At 39.5% G+C, this 19,887-nt stretch overlaps 1 protein-coding gene across 1 annotated transcript in view; it reads left to right on the forward strand.

The window, feature by feature from the left end:
• unc80 (unc-80 homolog, NALCN activator) overlaps positions 1-19,887 on the forward strand; it is an 88,546-nt gene that overhangs the window by 10,480 nt on the left and 58,179 nt on the right. Inside the window, exons 8-18 of the mRNA XM_015388797.1 lie at positions 3,782-4,055; positions 4,640-4,774; positions 4,874-5,090; positions 5,611-5,751; positions 7,518-7,786; positions 7,878-8,204; positions 8,287-8,421; positions 8,548-8,695; positions 14,160-14,308; positions 16,639-16,802; positions 19,281-19,379. Of these exons, the coding sequence (XP_015244283.1) occupies positions 3,782-4,055; positions 4,640-4,774; positions 4,874-5,090; positions 5,611-5,751; positions 7,518-7,786; positions 7,878-8,204; positions 8,287-8,421; positions 8,548-8,695; positions 14,160-14,308; positions 16,639-16,802; positions 19,281-19,379 (2,058 nt within the window). The remainder of the gene's footprint in view (positions 1-3,781; positions 4,056-4,639; positions 4,775-4,873; positions 5,091-5,610; positions 5,752-7,517; positions 7,787-7,877; positions 8,205-8,286; positions 8,422-8,547; positions 8,696-14,159; positions 14,309-16,638; positions 16,803-19,280; positions 19,380-19,887) is intronic.

Consider the following 19,887-nt stretch of genomic DNA (forward strand, 5'->3'; position numbering starts at 1 on the left):
TAGCTTTAGAGGGGTGATTAATGCGTTCCTTCCGGCCCTGTCCCGCGGCGCCACGGTCCGCGCCTCTCTCTCCGAGCACTCCCGATGTGGAGGCAGTTTCCACGGCAACCCCCTCGCCATCTCACCGCCGCTGCATCTCTCCTCCGTCTCTTAACGATTAGTGTGCTGGGGACTGTCGTCACTCGGTTTCCGTGGCAACCTAACACAACAGCAGAGGAGCAGCAAAAAGGAGCCGGCATTATACCAGCATCCCTGCATCTCTCGCTCCCCTTCTCGCCGTTTTCAATACGTTTCTCCACAGTAGAGCTCTGCAGCAGCCGCTGACCTTCATTCCAGCTTATTTATAGTGAACTCACGTATGCCAAGGCTCCCTATCTCCCTGCGATGCTGAAGGGGGACTTTGCCCTTGTTCTCCGTCCTTCTTTGATGTATTATTAATGAGGCATTGTGGCAGGAGTGGACAACAAGGCCTGTTCAACAGGAGTAGGGTAGTATTGTTATATGCAAAGAAATGCCGGTAAAGCGGTCAATAGCTTTTTGTATAACAGTTCTGGAGCTACTCCGGTTAAAACTTAACAAGTCTTTACATCAAACAGGAAGGAGATGCTTTTCTTTTTTTTTTTTTTTTTACATATAATTGATGCGAAAATTCAAAAGAGGCAAGACGAAGCAGAGTTGTCAGACTGTCAAAAGTGGGTCTAAACACCACGGACACCGAGTTGCGTCATACGTTGTCCCATTAAATATCTTTCCAAATATAACCCCATATCCCAAAATGAGATTCTCGGTCAGGGCAGTAATGGGCGCTATGATTTATATTTACGCAGTATATAGTCTATGCAGCACTGTCAGAGGGATTGAGTTTGTCTGTATGGTGTCAATCTTTTCTCTGGTTTTAAAAGTATATCACTTACTTTATCTCACCTCATCAGCTTGTTATGATCAGTATGACCACCTTTAAAGCAGGAAGGTGTGCATTAACACAGCGCCAGGGTAGAAAGGAATTCCTTCATGGGCTTCTGACTTTATCCTCAAAATGGAAGTCAAAAATCAATCATAGGACGACCCATTATTAATTAATCTATATGAGAAAGCATCAGAACCAAATGCCAGGTAGTAACGACAGTAGCAGCAGTCTGTCTGGATGCCTTATTGTGTTTTGAAATGGGAAAAAGTTTGCAATATTCAGGGCTTCCTCTAGGATGTCTTTTTTTTTCGGTGGTGGGCAAACTTCGGTAGTTCATTTATTCGCCACGCATTACGAGGTGAATTAGGGATTCAAGCTGGTCATTTTTTTACTGTAACCGTTTCAGAAAAAAGGGACTTGATTAAAAACTACATTAACATTAGGAATATATCCTGCTTTGTAATCAATGGCGAAATCATCTGCAACTTTGCACACACAATGTTGCATATGGGCTGCCTTCGTTGGGCACAGTCACGGGTTAAGGGTCTTACTCGGAGACACAGAGTGGCAATCTGGGGCTCGAACTCAGAACCTCAGGATTCCAAGCTGTAGGCCCTATCCACTAGGCCACCACTCCCCTCTTCATAGAGATTCATAGAATCCCTTTCTGTGTCTTCGAGTTAACGTTTGGGAAAGTAGGGAGAGACTCATAGTAACTCTTTTTGTGTCTTTTAAGACAACATGTATGGAAGTAGGGAGAGAGCAAGAGCAGCTTTTTCTGTGGCTGTGACACAGCACTGAGAGATATAGGAAGATATTAACAGCCCTTAAGCCTGGGATACATTTCTGATATTTTCAATCGTTGCTTACAGCCCAAAGTCAGATTGTGCAAATCGATCGCAGAGTTATAAAATTCACAGTTTGTATGTCCTCACTCTGTATAAACCAATGCGTGTATGCAATCTGATATCTATTCTAACGTACAGTACATTAAAGAATCGTGCAATAAGAAGAGGTAGCTAGAAAAACATAAGACACTTCTTTTTTTTTTTTTGCCCATGCGTAATCTCAAAATCTCAGAGGAAAGAGTTCTCAGTCTCAGTATGACCGATTCAACATGCGATTCTTTCATTAGCCAAGACCAAAATATCAAAGGTTTGATTTTCTTGCGACCTAAGATTTCTGATAAGGAGCTCGTCATGACATCACCTTCTTTGACCCCCTTGAATACTGCAAGACACACAATTTGTTCGTCCCGATCCCCCAAACTTGTCGCATGACTGGAAAATTGTCTCAAAAACAATTGTATGCTTGGCTTTAAGGAATTCAGGTGAAGTCGCTGAACTTTCCAAAAACAGAGAAAAAATGCACTATATTTGGCTCTAGCTGCTTTTTTGAAACACGAAAAGATCCAAAAAGTTGCTCAACGCATCTGAGAAGTCCCATAATATGGCAACAAAGTTGCTAAGCTGGTAAAACTAAACTGTCGTCTCTACTTTCCCTTCACTACTGAGAGCAGCGCATTGCATTGTGGCCACCAAGACTTCTTGCATTGTGGCCACCAAGATTTCTACTTGCCAGCTTCACAGCAAGACAGACAGGAGCCGGTGGGGTTTGTTTGAAATAAAACTGATAATTTAAACTCTAATTATGATTACAATAAGTGAGCAAATGCACGGTATGAAATATAATTTGAATATACTTTATTACATCTTTATTACATCTACTGTACAGCTTGGCATTTATAATGACCCTGATTATGAGAGACAGTAGCTTCTTACCACAATACCTAAATGGAAAGCTTCATCTGTTGGGAGACAAAGCAAGAAATGAATAAATCGGCGAGTTGCAACGATGCATAATTACCCCATGCATGTGGGAGATAAGACAGTGTTAGTTAACAAATCAGCAATGACCGTAACAAGCCCATTATTATGTTTTAAAATTGGGAATTGAAGTTAGAAAGAAACAAGATGCAAAATCAGAATCATTACTTTTTTAATCCCTTGTGGGAAATTCGTTTCTTGTAGTGCAACTTTTTACAATAGAGCAAACCAAAATATAATATGATAAGATAGAATAAAATAAGGAAAATTAAACCTTTCCCATATAAACCCTTATTATACCCTTCCAAATGGCTTTGTTTAAGACGGAATTAGCAGGTGTGTGTAAACACAACATCAGGGCGAAATGACAACCATCTTAGAAAAGTCAGCAATGATGGCTGTTAATCTTAGAGCAATTGCATAACCATTTCTTTATGGTTTTATTCCTTTGCTATAGAGAAATATGGAGAAGGATTATTCACAAGGAAAACTGATATGAGATATTAGCATCAAGTCTTCAAATGAGTGGACGGAGAGTGTGTTATTCAGAGCCGTCGCCTTGCCATGGACTGGGGTGGTGATTCTGTTAAGATAGATGAAGAAATTTGGTTTAATTTGAAGAGTTGAAGGAAAACTCTCATTTTCTCTTGTTTCTTTTGTTTTTTATTCATTCTGGACATGGAGACAGGCATAGCTTCATATCCTCTATGTCTCCTCCAACCAACTAGGGACGTCTGATCAAGATGCTTAGCAAAAACTTCTTCCAACAACTGTCAAGCCCAGAAGGGCGATTATTCTCGCTTTATGAAATTGTCTCCAATCTGAAACTTTTTTTGCCTCTTAACCTTTTCATCACTTTTTTTGTTTGTTTTTTCCCTTAAATTAGAGCTAGTTTCATTTGAGCTTATTAAAGTAAAGTGTTGATGGCCGAAAATAACAATCGTCTCAACAAGCATTCTGCTGAGGACTTCAGTTTTGACCTCAAAATCTGTTCAAATCCTAACGAAGGGCTAATTTATGCTAAAGGTTTAATCTTTTTGATCTCAAGGACTTCGGCTCCTGCTGGTTTGCCGGCGTCTCTGGCCCATCGAGCGCGGTACGCCACCTACTTTGACGTTGCTGTGCTGCGTTGCCTGCTTCAGCCCCACTGGACGGAGGAGGGCGTGCATTGGGCCCTCATGTACTACCTGCAGCGGTTAAAGCAGATCATGGAGGAGAGACCCGAACGTACCCCGGAACCCCTGGTCATCCCTCTGCCACGGCCACGGAGCAGCTCCATGGTGGCCGCAACTCCATCGCTGGTCAACACTCACAAGACTCAGGTAGTGGCAAGCAGGTCCACTTTAGAGGATCTTAATCAGCACAGTTTGACCGCAAACAAACAGCGACATCTTCTGACTTTGGTCATTTTGACCTTTTGTAAGACGGAGAAGTACAAAAGTTTCCTCATAAGCGCCGTAACTCCTATGTAAAATGTGTTGGTGGCACTATCATTGTACAGGGATGCTGCTACAACATAGCTTCTGCTTTTTAGTCGCCAATCTGGGGTCTCATTTCTAGAGTTTGTTTATAAAATCGCCCGAAACTAACATATGCCGACTCCCACTAAGGAATTCAAAGACCAGAGGGAACTCAGTAAATATGAGATGATGTAGCAAAAAACAAACAAAAGAGACAATATTTGCTTATATTAACTTGTATTAATAGGTGGTACTCTTTATTATTTTTGATTAGCTGTTAACCACTCTCCTAAGAAATGACTCTCCACCAGCTCAAGTTCCCCACACAGGTGTTTTATTATGGAGTGCTAAGAACATTTTTTTTTCAAGTTATATTATTTCTGATGTATTTTCTTCCAATAAGTTTTTTTACAGATTTTCCAATAATGTTTTTTACTGTTTCACAGGACATGAGTCTGAAGTGCAACGAAGAAGGCAAATCTTTGAGCACGGAGACCTTTGCGAAAGTATCACTCACCAACTTGCGTCGACAGGCCGTGCCAGACTTGTCTTCTGACCTGGGTATGAACATCTTCAAGAAGGTGAGGGTCAGACGGTGGGTTTGTACCCAAAGAGGGATTCTCCTTTTGCTAAGAGGAAATGAGGACCAAACAAACTGACGTCGCCATTTCTCTGCGTAGTTCAAGAACCGAAAGGAGGACAGGGAGAGAAAAGGTTCCATCCCCTTCCATCACACTGGGAAGAAGCGCCAGCGGCGGATGGGTGTGCCGTTCCTGCTTCATGACGACCATTTGGACGTCTCTCCCACGCGGAGCACCTTCTCCTTCGGAAGCTTCTCGGGGCTGGGGGACGACCGGCGGGCTTTGGACCGCGGTGGCTGGCAGGCTACCATCATGGGTAGGTGATAATGCTTTTGCCCTTTGGCTTGGTGAGTCAGAAGGTTCAGCTAATAAGCTCCGACAACCTGTGATTTCAAATTTCCTAAAGGCTCAAGAACCTTTTGTTTTCCCTGGAGAGGGTAACTGACTTTTTTAAGGCCTTGTATTCATGAGTCTCAGGTTGTTGAGCCATATAAAACATTGTTAGACCCTAAATAAGGTCTAAAATGTGTGCTGTAGACATTTTTTGTATGTCAACAATGCCATTAGTGTTGCATTCTAGTTTAACGTCGGTCAGCAAGTTAAATAAATAGCCTTTTTTTTTTTATATCATTATAATTAACGTAATTGTACCCATTTTATTTCTACAATAATAATGCCAAAAAGGAAAAGTTCTCTTTCTGAGCTGCTGAGAAACCTTTCAGGTCACAGATGCAAATTTTCCAGCTCATCTACTTCAAGCAGCATCTGCTGTCCAGGTTTTTCTGAAAACAAAAAAACGAGTGTTTGAACGCTCTCGTGTGGGCATTGCTTTGCAGGCAAATTCACACGCAGGGGCAGCACGGACACAGCTGCAGACGCCGACAGCCTGAGCGCCAAACACTCCCACTCCCACCACTCACTACTCCGAGACATGCCCGACCACTCCAACAGCCACAGCGACAACACGGTGAAGGAAGGTGAGGCCATCAGCTAAGAGATGTTTGGAAAGGGGGGGTTAAAGTTTCACATCTATTAGATCTTGCTGCTTTTTGCAGAAGTTCTATCAATTTTTTTCTAGGTTAAAAATATAGAAAAAGTCTAAGAATTATATTTATTGACCAGTAAGCAGTTACTTTTAAAGTGGAGTAGAAATATGGGGCTCCGCTGACGACTGCTGCAGCAGCATGTAAGAGGTCTATTATTTACGCAGTGCAAATTCACACAAAAAACATGGCTGGCATTTAACTCAAATAAATGAAAAGCAGCATTAAGAACTCTAACAGATTTTCAAAGGAAAATTCCCCATAGTAATTTAATCTTTTACTAAAAAGAAATGCTGATTTTATTTCTGCCTTTTTCTTATTGTATTAAGTAGGAGGCTACAGAAGCCCTAAAATGCCACTGAAATAAATAGATGTTATTATGACCGGAAGTTAATTTTCGCACTAATAATATAGCTGATTTAAAGGTAGCAAAATGGCACATATTTGTAGAATAAAACTCTATCTTTGATATTAAAAAGAGCAAAATAAAAAAATGCAATTAATTGGAGACCAAGTTTTCTGTGATCCAAAATTGTAACATTAATTTTTTCAACATTGTTTGTTTGTTATTTGCATCAAAACACAATTTAAAAAAAGTTTAAGGCCTTTTATATGCTTTAAAAAAAAAGAAAAAAAGAAATAAAACAATTCAAGGTCTTGTTTCAGTCTGACTTCAAATTCCAAGACTAAGCAATCTTTTTTTGTAGTTTTTCTTTCATTTGTGAACATTTTAATCATTTACTTCTATTTTTCTGTCAGCCATGTAAATTAGATGAATATAAATTAAAAGTGATCTAATGTTCTAAGTGCCTGGTGAGTCATTATCTGTTATTCCTTTTTATATACTTATACATTTATTGCTTTTTTATATATATTATTTCTTGGGTGTACTCTAAGATCAATTATTTAAACAAGAGGTTGATGAAAAATGTGTGGTATAATTTTTAAATGTATAAATTAATTAAGAAAATGAATGACCTACAAATAGATAATTGATAGCTGAAATATAAAAATAACACTAATAAAAATGTTTTGGCATGGGCAACATTCAGTTAGTTTGTGGCTAAAAAATAATATGTTAACATTTAAATATATATAAACAATAATTACCACCTAAAAGCTGTACTTTACCTTCCGGGAATAAAAAAAAAAAAATGTTGCCAAATTTTGAGATAGAAAAATATTAAGTCTTGAAATCAAGGGGAAAAGTACAATTTATTTTAATAAGAGCATGTTACTGAAAAACAACATAACTTAAGGTCTAATGGACAAATTATTTTAAAAAACTTTAAGAATTTCTATAAATGAGAAAAAACTAAGACATTAGTTGTTTTCATAGATTAAAAATTACATCAAAAAGACAGTTTTGAAAACTTTAATCGTTGTCCTTCTGAGATGTTGGCTGTTTTTACTGACATTTCAGGCTCTGAGGCATACACACATCAACGTTAAAATGTAAACTTTAAAGTGCTAACGTTAAAGAGCCTTGCCTTCTGAAAAGGGTTAAATACTGTAAATAAAGAAAAAATCATTTGAAAATAAAACAAGAACAGAAGCCTAATTGAATGGAGAAATAAAAAATTATAAATTCATTATGGGAAAACCTTATTTTTGCACAAATGTTTGGCAATCTCACTTTTATTTAATATCCACCCATGTTTTTGAGTCAAAACATTGCTTATCCCACTGTTTCCCTCAAGTCCGTTCCCAGATCTCGACCATCACCATGGCAGCGTTCAACACAACCGTTGCGTCCTTCAACGTGGGCTACGCCGACTTCTTTACCGAGCATATGAAGAAACTGTGCAACCCGGTCACTGCGCCCGAGATCCCCGTGGAACCACTGGCCTGCACCAACCTCCCCCGGAGCCTCACCGACTCCTGTATCAACTACTCCTGTCTGGAAGAGGGCGAGAACATAGAGGGAACCAATAACTTTGTGCTGAAAAATGGCATGTTGGACCTAACGGTGAGTATACTAACCAAAACTACCCCGGCATCTTACCTGACCAGGTGTTTAAATGCAATCTACCATTTTTTTTTTTCATTTTTATTATTAGGCCGTCCTGCGGGCTGTTTATGCCGTACTCAGTCACGACATCAGCTCCAGGATCTGCGACGTGGCACTTAACATCATTGACTGCCTGCTGCAGCTGGGGGTAGTCCCCGGGATGGGGAAGAGGCTGTCCAAGCCTGATAACAAGGAAAACCAGGAGGCTCGTGCCAAAGACTCAAGCGGGCAAAGCCTTGGAGGGGGTGCTCAGGGTGGGGGAGCGATTTCAGGAGCCGGCGGGGGAGGAGATGGAGGCGGGGGGGGGGGGAGTGGAGGAGGGAGCGGGCAGGGGAGCAAGGATGATGTGAAAAATAACAAGGATAATGACAAAAAGGTGGGTTTCGGAGTGAATTTCTTGAGTTTAATGTCAGCTGTGATATCTAAAGCTCGGTTTTCGTCTTTCGATTCTTTAAAAGGAGGAAGAGGGTTCTGCTTTTAGCACCCACCGCCTGGCTTTAACCATGCTGATTAAGATAGTCAAGTCTCTGGGCTGTGCTTACGGATGCGGGGAGGGACATCGAGGGCTATCAGGAGATCGGCTCAGGATGCAGGTTGGACACTTGGTCGCGAAAAACATTTGCTTCTGAAACATTATTCTGTCTATTTTGTTTTGAATATTATTCTACATATCCAAAAAATACCCTTTTCTATTATTCTCTAAATATATTTCGTTTTAGGCCCAAAACTGCTTGACTAATCTTTATAAGCTGGACAAGGTGCAGTTTCGCCAAACGATGCGCGAGTATGTCAACAAAGACTCTCTCAATAACATTGTGGACTTCCTGCACGCACTGCTGGGCTTCTGCATGGAGCCCATTACTGACAGTGAGTATGTGGCGTATCCAAGTGGGACGCAAGCCCCCATTCCCCCAGCCAAAGAGAAAAAATTTACATTCAAACCACATACAGTAACTGGAACAAATTGAAAAGTAAAAATTATTGCCGTTTAAAAAAGCGTATTTTGTAGGATGGAGCGTTAGGGATATAACATGCTCACATGTTAACATGCAACTTTAGCAGGCATGTTAGCATGCTCACCATCAAATTTAGTTTGCTAACCCGTTAGTGCCAATTCATCTCCAGCTTCCCAAGAGCTGATTAATAAATAGATACCTTGTATTTTGACAAGGTATGAAAATGCAGGCATATTCATATGGCATTAAAATGAGTTTGAGACAGAGTTCTCGAAGTTAGCTTTGACAAAAGAAACCATGTGTCAGGATTTGATTGTGGTTAGAGGACCCAAATGCAGAGGCAGGGAGGCAGAGGTAAATTTCTTGATAATTTAATGTAGAGTAAGCAAACAACTGAGGCAGGAATCCAAAATCCAAAAATCAAAACATGAAATGAAAGTCAAACAAACCAGAAACCATGGAGACATCGGGGGGGGAAACTATCACGTGGAGGAAGACTCAGAGAGACAGAGATGGAGGAAGTTAGACGAGGAACTAGCACTGAGGAACTGAACAGAGAGTGTATTTAAGGGAGACTGAAACAAAGAGCAGATTGGGAGCAGGTGTGAACAGAGCAGAACAGGAAAGGAGCTAGGGAAAAAGGAGAACACAAGAGGGCAGCAGAGGGCAACAAATAAAAACCTGGAAACTGAAAATAACCAGAAAACACGACAAAATAAGAATTTAACCACAAAAAATAGAAAGCAAGGAGCAAAGAAAACATTAGAAAAAGAGAAACAGGAGCAAAGAAAATAGAACCAAAACTGTGACACCATGTTAATAAAAAAGTAGAAATAAACAAAGTTCACTGCAGTAAACATCACAGCATATAACGTTTTTAACCTGTTTGGAAGAAACATGTTTAATAAAAGACAGACTATTATTAAAAATTAGATAACGCAAATATGAGCTAATGCTAGCAATCCGTGCTTTTTGCTTGACAAAACAAGTAAAGTACAGATAGTTAAGTGTGAGACTTTTCAGGTCTAAGCCCACACATATCCTAATATAAACGCAAACCCAATTTTTATAAAATGAAAAGTAATATCTTCCTCATATTAAGTTTTTATGACAATGAATTCATTGAAAACATTATCAGCAGAATATAAAATTGCATTCTTAAACATTTGATGTTAAATCTCATATAAGAAAATGTTAGTAACAAAAAACACTATGCCATTAAAAACATGATTATTATCATTTGGTTATATGTGTAAAGTTTGGAACTATTAGTATGTTTACTGTCTCAAAGGCCACAAACATCAGTAAAGACCAGCATAAACAATGTTTAATGTAGCAAACGTCCATTAGCAAAATGCTAAGTGTTTTTAATGTCTGAAACCATTCGCCACTTTCTTATTCAGAGGTTATAGTGCTAAGGTGAGAAAAATTAAAAAATTGATGTCAACGAAATTAGTCGTAAATGTGTCTGTAAATTTAAGTCTATGAGGGTAAAATTGTAGCAGTAAATAATTAAAGTGGAACATTTCAAGAGTTAAGTCGTACTATTACAAAATAAAGTCATAAGATGACAAGAAAGTCATCAAATAGACTGCACATGCTCAGAGAATACGACACAAATCACTCTCTCATAGTCAATTTCCTCTATTTACTAAAAACTTTTAAATGAGAGAAAGCTATTTTTACGTGTTGAACAATTGTAAGGGAATAAATAGGAAAGAAAACGTCGCAATGCTTTTTAGACAGTATGGTTTTATTTATTCCAAAAATAGTTCCCCTGCTGAAGAAAATGTTAACATTAGCAAACAGGCCCAGACCTTAGAATACATGTAGAACAGTGTACTCAATCAGAGGCATCTCCAGAAGTGCTGTAAGACAGACCTCTACAGGAGATCCTTCCTGCCTACAGCCATTCAAATCTACATTCATTTCTTAAAGAAACCTTTATAATAATTACAAAGTTTTTACTTGAATTTTGGCATTTTAAGATTCAAACATTTAAATATGTTACAAGTTTAGATGCATAAGTTGTCGGTGTGTATATAAGGACAACTTAAAGAGAAATTTGCTAATGTAAAAGCTACATGTAAGGTTTAACAGTTTAAAAAATAACACAGGAAGGAACATTTAAAGGTTATAGTCACATAAAAACCCTGGTTTTAGACAAGAAGGTTGTTATGAGTGAGATAAAAAAATTCACCATGCTATTCAGAATAATAAAATTGGTAAAAACCTGCAGTTTGGGATGTCTATTAAAAATAGGTTTGGTTAAATAAAAAAAAATCAATGCTGACATTGAAATTGAGAAGATTGGAAAATTTAAGGATGTCGGCTTGTCGATCAGTTAAGTTGAGACAATAGATACAAATGATTAGATGTTGAAAATCCTAAAAGTTTTTTTAAACCATAAGGGACTCTACTAATAGTCAGGAAGAGGGAACCCTAGTAAGGGACTGAAAAAGTAAGCATACAGTAAGCAAAAATATTGCAATTGCAAGCCTGATAGTAAAACTTTATAAATCGAATCAACCAAAATTGGTGTTAAATGTTTGTGTAGCAAAAATTGACATTTGGGATGCTGTCATAAAAACACAAAAAAAAACTAAATTGTTGTCAATTAAATCTGTGCGTTTGTGCAATATAAAAAAGCTAAGTTCAGAAAATTTTTATTTGAAAAAATTAAATAGGCTATATAAGAAGTTTAAAAAATGTCCTTCATTTACATATTTTTCCAAATTTCCCTTTTCAAAATGTTTTTTTTCACTTGTAACAATAATCGAGCTGATTACCTAACAACTAATGTTCCTATGGCTCACGATGAAAGTCTCTGTAAAGGAATGTGTCATCAAAAGTTAAATATATAATTTTAAAAAGCTAGATTTCAACCCTGCTGTCTCACCCTGCACCTTGACTTTACATCCCAGCCCTACCTGTGTGAATATATTTGTATTTTCCCTGTCCTCCTTCCACTTGTCTTTGCTTGTCGTTTTTGATGTTTTCCTCCTGCTTACATGCATCTATTTTTTTTTCTTCATCAACCCGAATAAGTTGAATCCTGACTTTTTCACTTACTCATCCCATTCCGTACACTTGCCAATACGCAGCTTCTTCCATTGCATTAGTGCCGAAATCATGGTTTTACTCTATGGTGTGGTATTTACGCCAACATTTATGATGTGATAATGGTAGCAACTTTAAGACTATTGCACACACAATGCCAGCTACTGAGTTGATCAGTGATAGGCCGGCATAGGTAACTAAGCGCTATTCCACCACTTTTATCTATAATTTCTCATAACTTTAGCTTTGTGTATATAATTGTGGATGCCAAAGCATGGCATAGTCTATAGCCAAAGTCTTAATTTTGGCACTAAAACTGTGATATAAAAATTGAGACAATTAGCCACCCAGTGCTCTCTGCTTCCTTAGCGTAGGCGTTGTCAAATCTGATGCAAACTACTGATCTAATTAATGACAGGCTGGCATCGGTAACCAAGCTGAGCCTGTAACTAAGTAAAAAAATATTCACCTTTGGAAAGGCCTATGCTGGCCACCCGATGGATTGCCCATTCCTATTCTGTCCATTAGCACAGATAAGCTGGCTTTAGCCTTTGTTAGGGTGGCGTTTGCCCCGAAAAGACTGGTTTTAGCACTGGCGGTAGCCTTGGAGAGACTGGTGTTAGCAATGGAAGGGCTGGTGTTAGCACTGATAGGCTGGCGTAAGCCTTGGATAGACTGGTGTTGGCACTGATAGGCTGCCGTTAGCCTTGGATAGACTGATGTTAGCACTTGAAAGGCTGGCATTTGACTTGGATAGACTGGTGTTAGCACTAGAATGGCTGGAGTCAGCATTGGATAGAATGGTGTTAGCAATGGAAAGGCTGACGTTAGCCCTTGATAGACTGGTGCTAGCACTGGAAAGGCTGGATTTAGCCTTGGATAGACTGGTGTTAGTGCTGGATAGGCTGGCATTAGTGCTGGATAGGCTGGCGTTTGACTTAGATAGTCTGGTGTTAGAACTGGAAAGGCTGACGTTTGACTTGAAAAGACTGGTGTTAGCACTGGAAAAGCTGGCGTTTGACTTGGATAGACTGGTGTTAGCACTGGATAGGCTGGCATTAGCCCTGGATAGACTGGCGTTAGCACTGGAAAGGCTGGCGTTAGCCTTGGATAGACTGGTGTTAGCACTGGAAAAGGCTGGAGTTGGCATTGAAAAGACTGGTATTAGCACTGGATAGACTGGTGTTAGCACTGGATAGACTGGCGTTTGTCTTGGACATACTGGTGTTAGCGCTGGAAAGGCTGGAGTTAGCCTTGCATAGACCCCAATATATCTGTTCTAATGAACAGCAGGAAGTTCAGTGACTGACCAGCATCCTAGTCCCCAGAAGAATTCTCTCCTTCTCAGTCACCAGCTCCAACTTCTTATTTTCCAAACCTGGCAGCACATGTTTGTCCTTTTGGCGGTGCCAGCCTTTCATTAATCAGATCAGCAGCTGGCATCAGAAAGGATATAGCCTCTGAGGTGTGCAATAGTCTTAATTTTGATGACAATACCATGCTACAGAGAATTGAGACCCAGTTGTCCAGTTTTGCTTTGAGACATTCAAATATTTTGTACTTTTGCTGCAACCGTCCATCATTTTTGTACAAAATACTTTGCAATTGGCAAGTTACTGAAGCGATGAGTGTTTTATTGATGAAAGTGAACAGGGCACCTTCTTCAGTTCTTGTTGTTGTTGTGTTTTTATTTTCGACTGTGTGCATCTTGGGGTCACTTCCTGGCGGAGGTGGGGTGCCATGACCACCTTACGTATTTGTGCTGGCCTGATGTCAATCAACTTGTGCCCCGCCTCTTTTCTCTTGCAGAGTACGGCAGTGCAGGTGAGAGGTCCAGGAGGGCGAAAAAAAGAAACATCGGTAGATACACACGATTGATGATTAATACCAGTCAATAACATAAGCAATACGATGGCTATACTCACCCAATCAGATCCTTCCCTAGACACCGCTTTCATCGCTGCACCCCTCACTCTGTTCGAAAGTGACAAACTCGCCTGCAACTCCTAAATTGACACCTGTGTGGTTGAATCTGGCTTCAGCTAAATGGACGCAGACTTACTCTGTTTTTGAAGCAGGCATCAGTCACTTGCATGTATTCCCTATTTTCTCCCCAAAAATCTTTTTAAGTTTGCTTCTTCCTCATATGCTTTATGAACCCCTTTCCTTTGCCCCGCTCCCCCTGGCTCTTTTCTGTTGTATGGGCTCTCAATGCTCAAGCTGGTCAGTACTGTCCCCTTTACCCTCTCATCCCAATGACTAAACTACCTCCTGTAATCATCCATGGTCTTTTCCTGCCTTCCTGCTGCTTCCAGACAAGGCGGGCTTTGGTAACAACTTCGCCACAGGGGACAACAAGTCGCTGGCGCAGAACATGGAGGCAGTGGTGGTGGGCTGCATGTTTAAGTCCCTTATCACCCGCTGCGCCTCGACTACACATGAGCTGCACAGCCCCGAGAACCTGGTGAGTGAGGCGTGAAACCATCGCTCCATCTGCTCTAGGCATTTGGGTTCTCATATATATTCGACTTGTGAATACTTGTGAACAGATATAGAGATTTTTAAGGGATGAAGGGTTAGATCTTCGCTTTTCTGCGGTCCCAGTTATGGGTTGTGTCGTATTATTAAACCTCAAATCCTTTGAACCAATCCCGCCTCAAACGCACATCATGAACAAAAACAACGTGCCTCTGTAAATTCCCATTCATCCAGGTCATGGCAACCACAAAAAGAACTTCAATCGGAGGCAACAAAACTTTACTACCTTTCGCTCAGTTTTTCTGAGGACATCAGCGACATTTCTGAGTCAATTCTGTCAGCTCGAACTAGAGCAATCAGTAGTTGGAGCACTGTTGTTTCGAAGACCCACCTGCCATTCTGTTTGGTTGTTGAATACTGTTTTTGTGTGGGTTTGGTGTTTTCCCATTTGAATCGTGATGAGTTGCTTGTGTAACCTCTTCAGAATGAGTTCCGGGACAGAGTTGTCGATGCTAGGAAGCTGAAACAGCAACCCTCCTCCTCTGTTCTCTTCTCACAACTTTTAACAAGAGATGGCTTCCTCCACCCCTCTTTCCAACCATCTGTCTTCTCTATCCAAAATCCAAACATCTTAGTCATCAGTGTGTCCTTAGTTGCTAAGATGGCTACTGAAAGTGGCTAATATTAGCCTTCCACATTAAGCCGGGCTTACACATTTTTTTTGTGCAAGAATTTTCAGATCCGCCCTATTTTCAGCCTAATCACGCGTCGTGTAGTGTACAGGGGGTAACGAGGGGCGAGCAGCCTCTAACGACCACCTCCTGATCAGGAATCAAACATGTTTGATTTTCTCCCAACCGTTGTGGCCAAATCGCTCCATGTGTAAACAAGGATTCTCCTTGTTCTTCTTCCTCTCAGATGTAAACACAGAAGCATGGCCGGGATGCGGGTGAAATGGAATTGTTTCTGTAAAACTGACAGACATGTTTGCTCAGCCATGTCTTTGAATACATTGTCGCCTTTTCTTTGTAGGACAAAATTGCACAAATTGCCAAGGCAGCGCATTTCACTCTAGTGAAACTCTGCGGTTTCGTCGTACAGTGTGAGCTGTAGCTGCGTGCAATGATTGAAAAAAATCGCACAGTGTATTCCCGGCTTTAGCTAACCAGTTAGCAAATCATCTATCATTTGCTAATATACAAAGGTTAGCCAACACACCAACATTATCCAGTAAAAATTCCTCTAAATAGAAGACCCAGTCCTCTCTGAGAAGATCAGATACCTCGGACTGATAGATTTATTTAGCTGTTTTCCTGTTTACATTTGCTGATGGTAATTATTAGTCTTGCACTTTTACAAGCTCAAGGTATGACAACAGATCTCAAAGCAAAGCAAAGTAGATGTTTGTCGTCATAAGTTTCTCCAGGACGTTTCAAGTAACTACCACTTTTTGAAGTGTTTTTGGCACAGCAGGAGCTGATGGGTTGCAGCTCAACAAGGCATGTCAACCGATTGTAGAAGCTGATCCAGGAGCTGCCTGGAAGATGATGGTTACACTCTACAAGTTTTTCATAGAAACCCAGGAGACTGTATTTTTAAGTAGCCAACAAGCAAAGTGAAAGTGTTTTACTTTCAGCCGCTATGATTGGCAGCGAGAAATCCCCAAGTGCCTGGGTGGTTTAGTCGTAGCTGCCACCCTTGTTACCTGTATACGGGGATCTGCTGCTTGGAAAAACTAAGAATGTTTCAAAGTAGGATCATAATCCGACTGATTGGATGTTATGAGGTTTACTTTTTAGCTAAAAAAAAAAACTCATCAAGGGCGTCTTGCACTCTCTCTTTCTACGTGCTTCTGATTTAAATGTTGGCAAGCATCAAAGTTTGATTATTGGATGACTTTGTGATGTTCAAAACATGTTTGGTTAGAATTGGCTTTCATTGCATACCCCGTATGCAATCACCCCTAAATGAAGTCAGACCCCAACCACTTTTTAAGGTAAAATTTAATCTAAAACTAAAAACACCTCTCACTCAGGCTGAATTTGGTGCTTTGATAAAGTCTAGAGCAGAGGTCTTCAACAGGGGGTCCACAGTGGTACTGCATGGGGTTCGCTAAAGTTTTGGTTTAGTGCAATTTTTTCCACTAATTAAAATGTCTTTAATTACACATTAATATGAATTCAACACACTGTAGTAATCAGATAAATGGAGGCAGAAGATGTCTTTCAGTCATCAATGCACACATTCAGTGACACAGGAGCTCTTTCAATCTGGGCACCGTTTCATTCATCAATAGCTCTTTTTTTCCCTTCACAGGGTTTGTACTGCGATATCCGCCAGCTGGTTCAGTTTATAAAAGAGGCCCATGGAAATGTTTTCCGGCGGGTGGCGCTGAGTGCACTCCTAGACAGTGCCGAGAAGGTCACCGCCACCAAGAAACCTGATGAAAAGGATGATGGCAAACAGTTCGGACCAAGGAGGTAGTGGACAAGCATTGGCTTATAATTATTTTTGAGTGGCTATGTAGTGAATTTTGTTCCATTTGCCAATATGACTGACAATGCCAATTGGCCAGGGGGATAACCTTTTGGCTGACCGGTCAGTGCGCATCAATTTCACTTGGGAGTTTGGGGATCAAATCCTGCCTGGCGGTTACGCACCTTGCCACACAATATTGTTGCAAGCAACAAACGTGGGCCAAATGAAAATTTGAGAAAAAACTATAACCCAGAAATGAGACTTTTAAAATGTAATAATCAAAAAAAGGTTTTTAGAGTACTCTCTAGCTTTATTTTATCAAAACAGATTTTTTTCAAAAAATGTTTGATATTTTATTTTTTCAACTTTTGTTTCAAATGTCTCTTAAATTTAATTTTATGGATTATTTTATTTTTAATCTGCATTCTACAGATTGCATTTCCATCACGTCAAGCCCCAAACAAATGTTGCTAACATCCATGCTAACCAATAGAATTGAGTCTTCACTACTTACTCCAGAGGAAAGCAAGCCCCCGGAAAGTGAAAAGAATCTGAAAAGCAGCAAAGCTACTCTTAAAACCATTTTTTTATACTGAAATTTCTCAAAGTTGCATTTCTGGATTGTTTTTTTTTTTTTTTTTTTTTTTTTTTTTTTTTCAAAATCTTCTTCACTTGTAACAATAATGGAACACAATTCATTCCATAATTACCATCATGTTTTTTTCTGATGAATGCTAAATCCTCTCCGTAAATGTAAACAGACCTCTTTTTATCCAATCACAGTAAATGTCTTTCATCACTACTTAGTAACGTTTCTTCATGTCAACGTCTTGTCTTTGTGATCATTCTGGTGTTCTCATGTTTAAAATAATTTCTACCTGGAGAGACTCGCACTGAGAAAAGTTGCAATTAGAAAAGTGTTATTCAGTTCAATTAATTGCTAGTAGCAGTCAGATTGGTTAAGATTTACTGTCTAAGGAAAACTGATTGCATCAACTCATTGTCTCTTTGGCAATCCCTTACACCAAGCGTGCATGTAGCGATAGTGGAGAAAAAAATCCTTTTTAACAGGAAGTAACCTCTGGTAGAACCAGGCTGAGCGTGAATGGCCATCTGCTGAGACCAACTGGGGTTCAAGGAGACGTTTGCTGGGTTTGAATTGAGCGGCTGCTTCCTCTGAAGTCCAGATTCGTCGGCCAATTATGTCATAGCGAGGCCTGTTCAGATCGGAAGACTTCTCGTTATGCAGCCGACAAATGCATCATTCATTTTGCCCATTTTGAAGGTCCTATGTAGTCTTGGGTATCCCATGATTCATTGCGAGTCCAAGCAAATCGGCTGTTCTGTGCTCAGAGGTAAAAGGTAAATGGCGCCAAACAGTGGTAAATATTGTAAGTGAAGTTTAATATAATACAAATAAGTGAATAGTTACGTCTGAAATGAATGAAAATAGTTGTATCAAATGGTTATTGAGTCAGATATGTGGCGGAGGACGTGTGTTTTATTGAAAGGTTTTATCTGTTCCTGTGTAAATGGGTTTGGCTGACATTTAAGCACAGATTCCAATATATCTGCAGTGTGAGGTCTATGCGATGATATTCACGACGACAGCTCTGCTTGTGAACCTCGCATGCAAGCAGAGTTGTTTTGGCGACTTTTGTCTAAGTTATAAACGTTCAACAGATAGTAGTAGAAGATGCCTCAATTTATTTTAGGATTTGCTAAACCTTTTTATTTGCCGAAGCAGTTTATGGAGTGAATTTTATTCCAATATTGTTGCAAACAAGGTTTTCTAAGTAAAAAAAAAAAATTAATCCAGAAATGAAACTTTCAGAATGTTCTTTTTAAAGGAATGTTTCGAAAGTTTAATTTGTCACATTTGTATCTTTTGTTTCCCAAACTTTATTTCTTCCATTTCTTCACAGATTGTATATTTCTAAATTATATTTTTTTATTTGTTTTTGCAGATTGAGTGTTACAAATTGCTTTCTTTTCAGCACAGAACATGTCCGTACGGACCAATAGAAATGTGTCTTCACTCCACACTCCAGGGGAAAGCCCACCCCATAAGTGAAAAAAATGTGATCTAGTAAACCCAAATCGAAAACACTGCAATTAGTAAAATAAAAAAAAATAAAAAAAAAAATAAAAATATGAAAAAGTTGTGGGAAAGATTTGAAAATATATATATTTAATTTGAGAAAAGCGGAAAGTTAGTTTTTCCTTTTGGAATTTTTTTTTTTCAAATATTAGTTTCTGGATTGCAGTTTTTTTTTCCATTTCCATTCACAAAATGTTTTTGTTTTTTTCAAATTTCCTTTTACAAAATGTGTTCTTTACTTGCAACAAAAATGGAACAAAATTCACGCCATATATTTTAACCCCGGCTCACTCTACACTTCATTTCACCACATCAAATTAACTCATTTGGTGTCTTATTCAAATGGCCAGAGTCAGTGTATGTGTGTGTACTCGCACAGGTCTGAGGCGGGTGTGTCCGGGGAGAAGGGTCAGGTCTCCAGTGCTGCAGATGAGTGTCGCAGCTGCATCTCCAGTAGACCCCCCCAGACCCCCGAACAGTGAGTGTTCACCTCACAGCATCTCCATAAAACATCATCTGTGTTAATGTCTGTTAATCCCGGCTGCCAGTTCCAACTCTGTGCTTCCCTTTTATGTAACCCTTATTCTTTTAACTTTAGTATGGAGTGAATTTTGATCCATTATTGTTGCAAGAAAAAACACATTTTGTACATTGAAATAAAAAAAAAATAGAAACCCAGAAATAAAACAAGCGTTTAAGAGTGTTTTTTTATATATATATTTTCAGATGTATGTATCCTACTTAATTTTTTTTAAAATAGTTTTTCTCAAAATAAACTTTTTTTTCAGATTGAGTTTTTACAAATTGCATTCTTTCCAAAAGAAAGAATGCAAAAATAAGACAACCTTATCTTAGAAGAAAAACTTAAAGGTACACTATGCAACCGGTGTTGATTTTCCAGCGAGGCTCCCCCCAGAGGGCGAAAGTAAAAGTGCACTGTCGTAAATATGCTCAGCTGTTCTCCTGGTTTCTCCGTCAAGCCAGGC

This window comes from Cyprinodon variegatus, unplaced genomic scaffold (genome assembly GCF_000732505.1).
Source record: "Cyprinodon variegatus isolate N-32 unplaced genomic scaffold, C_variegatus-1.0 Scaffold435, whole genome shotgun sequence".
NCBI lineage: Eukaryota > Metazoa > Chordata > Actinopteri > Cyprinodontiformes > Cyprinodontidae > Cyprinodon > Cyprinodon variegatus.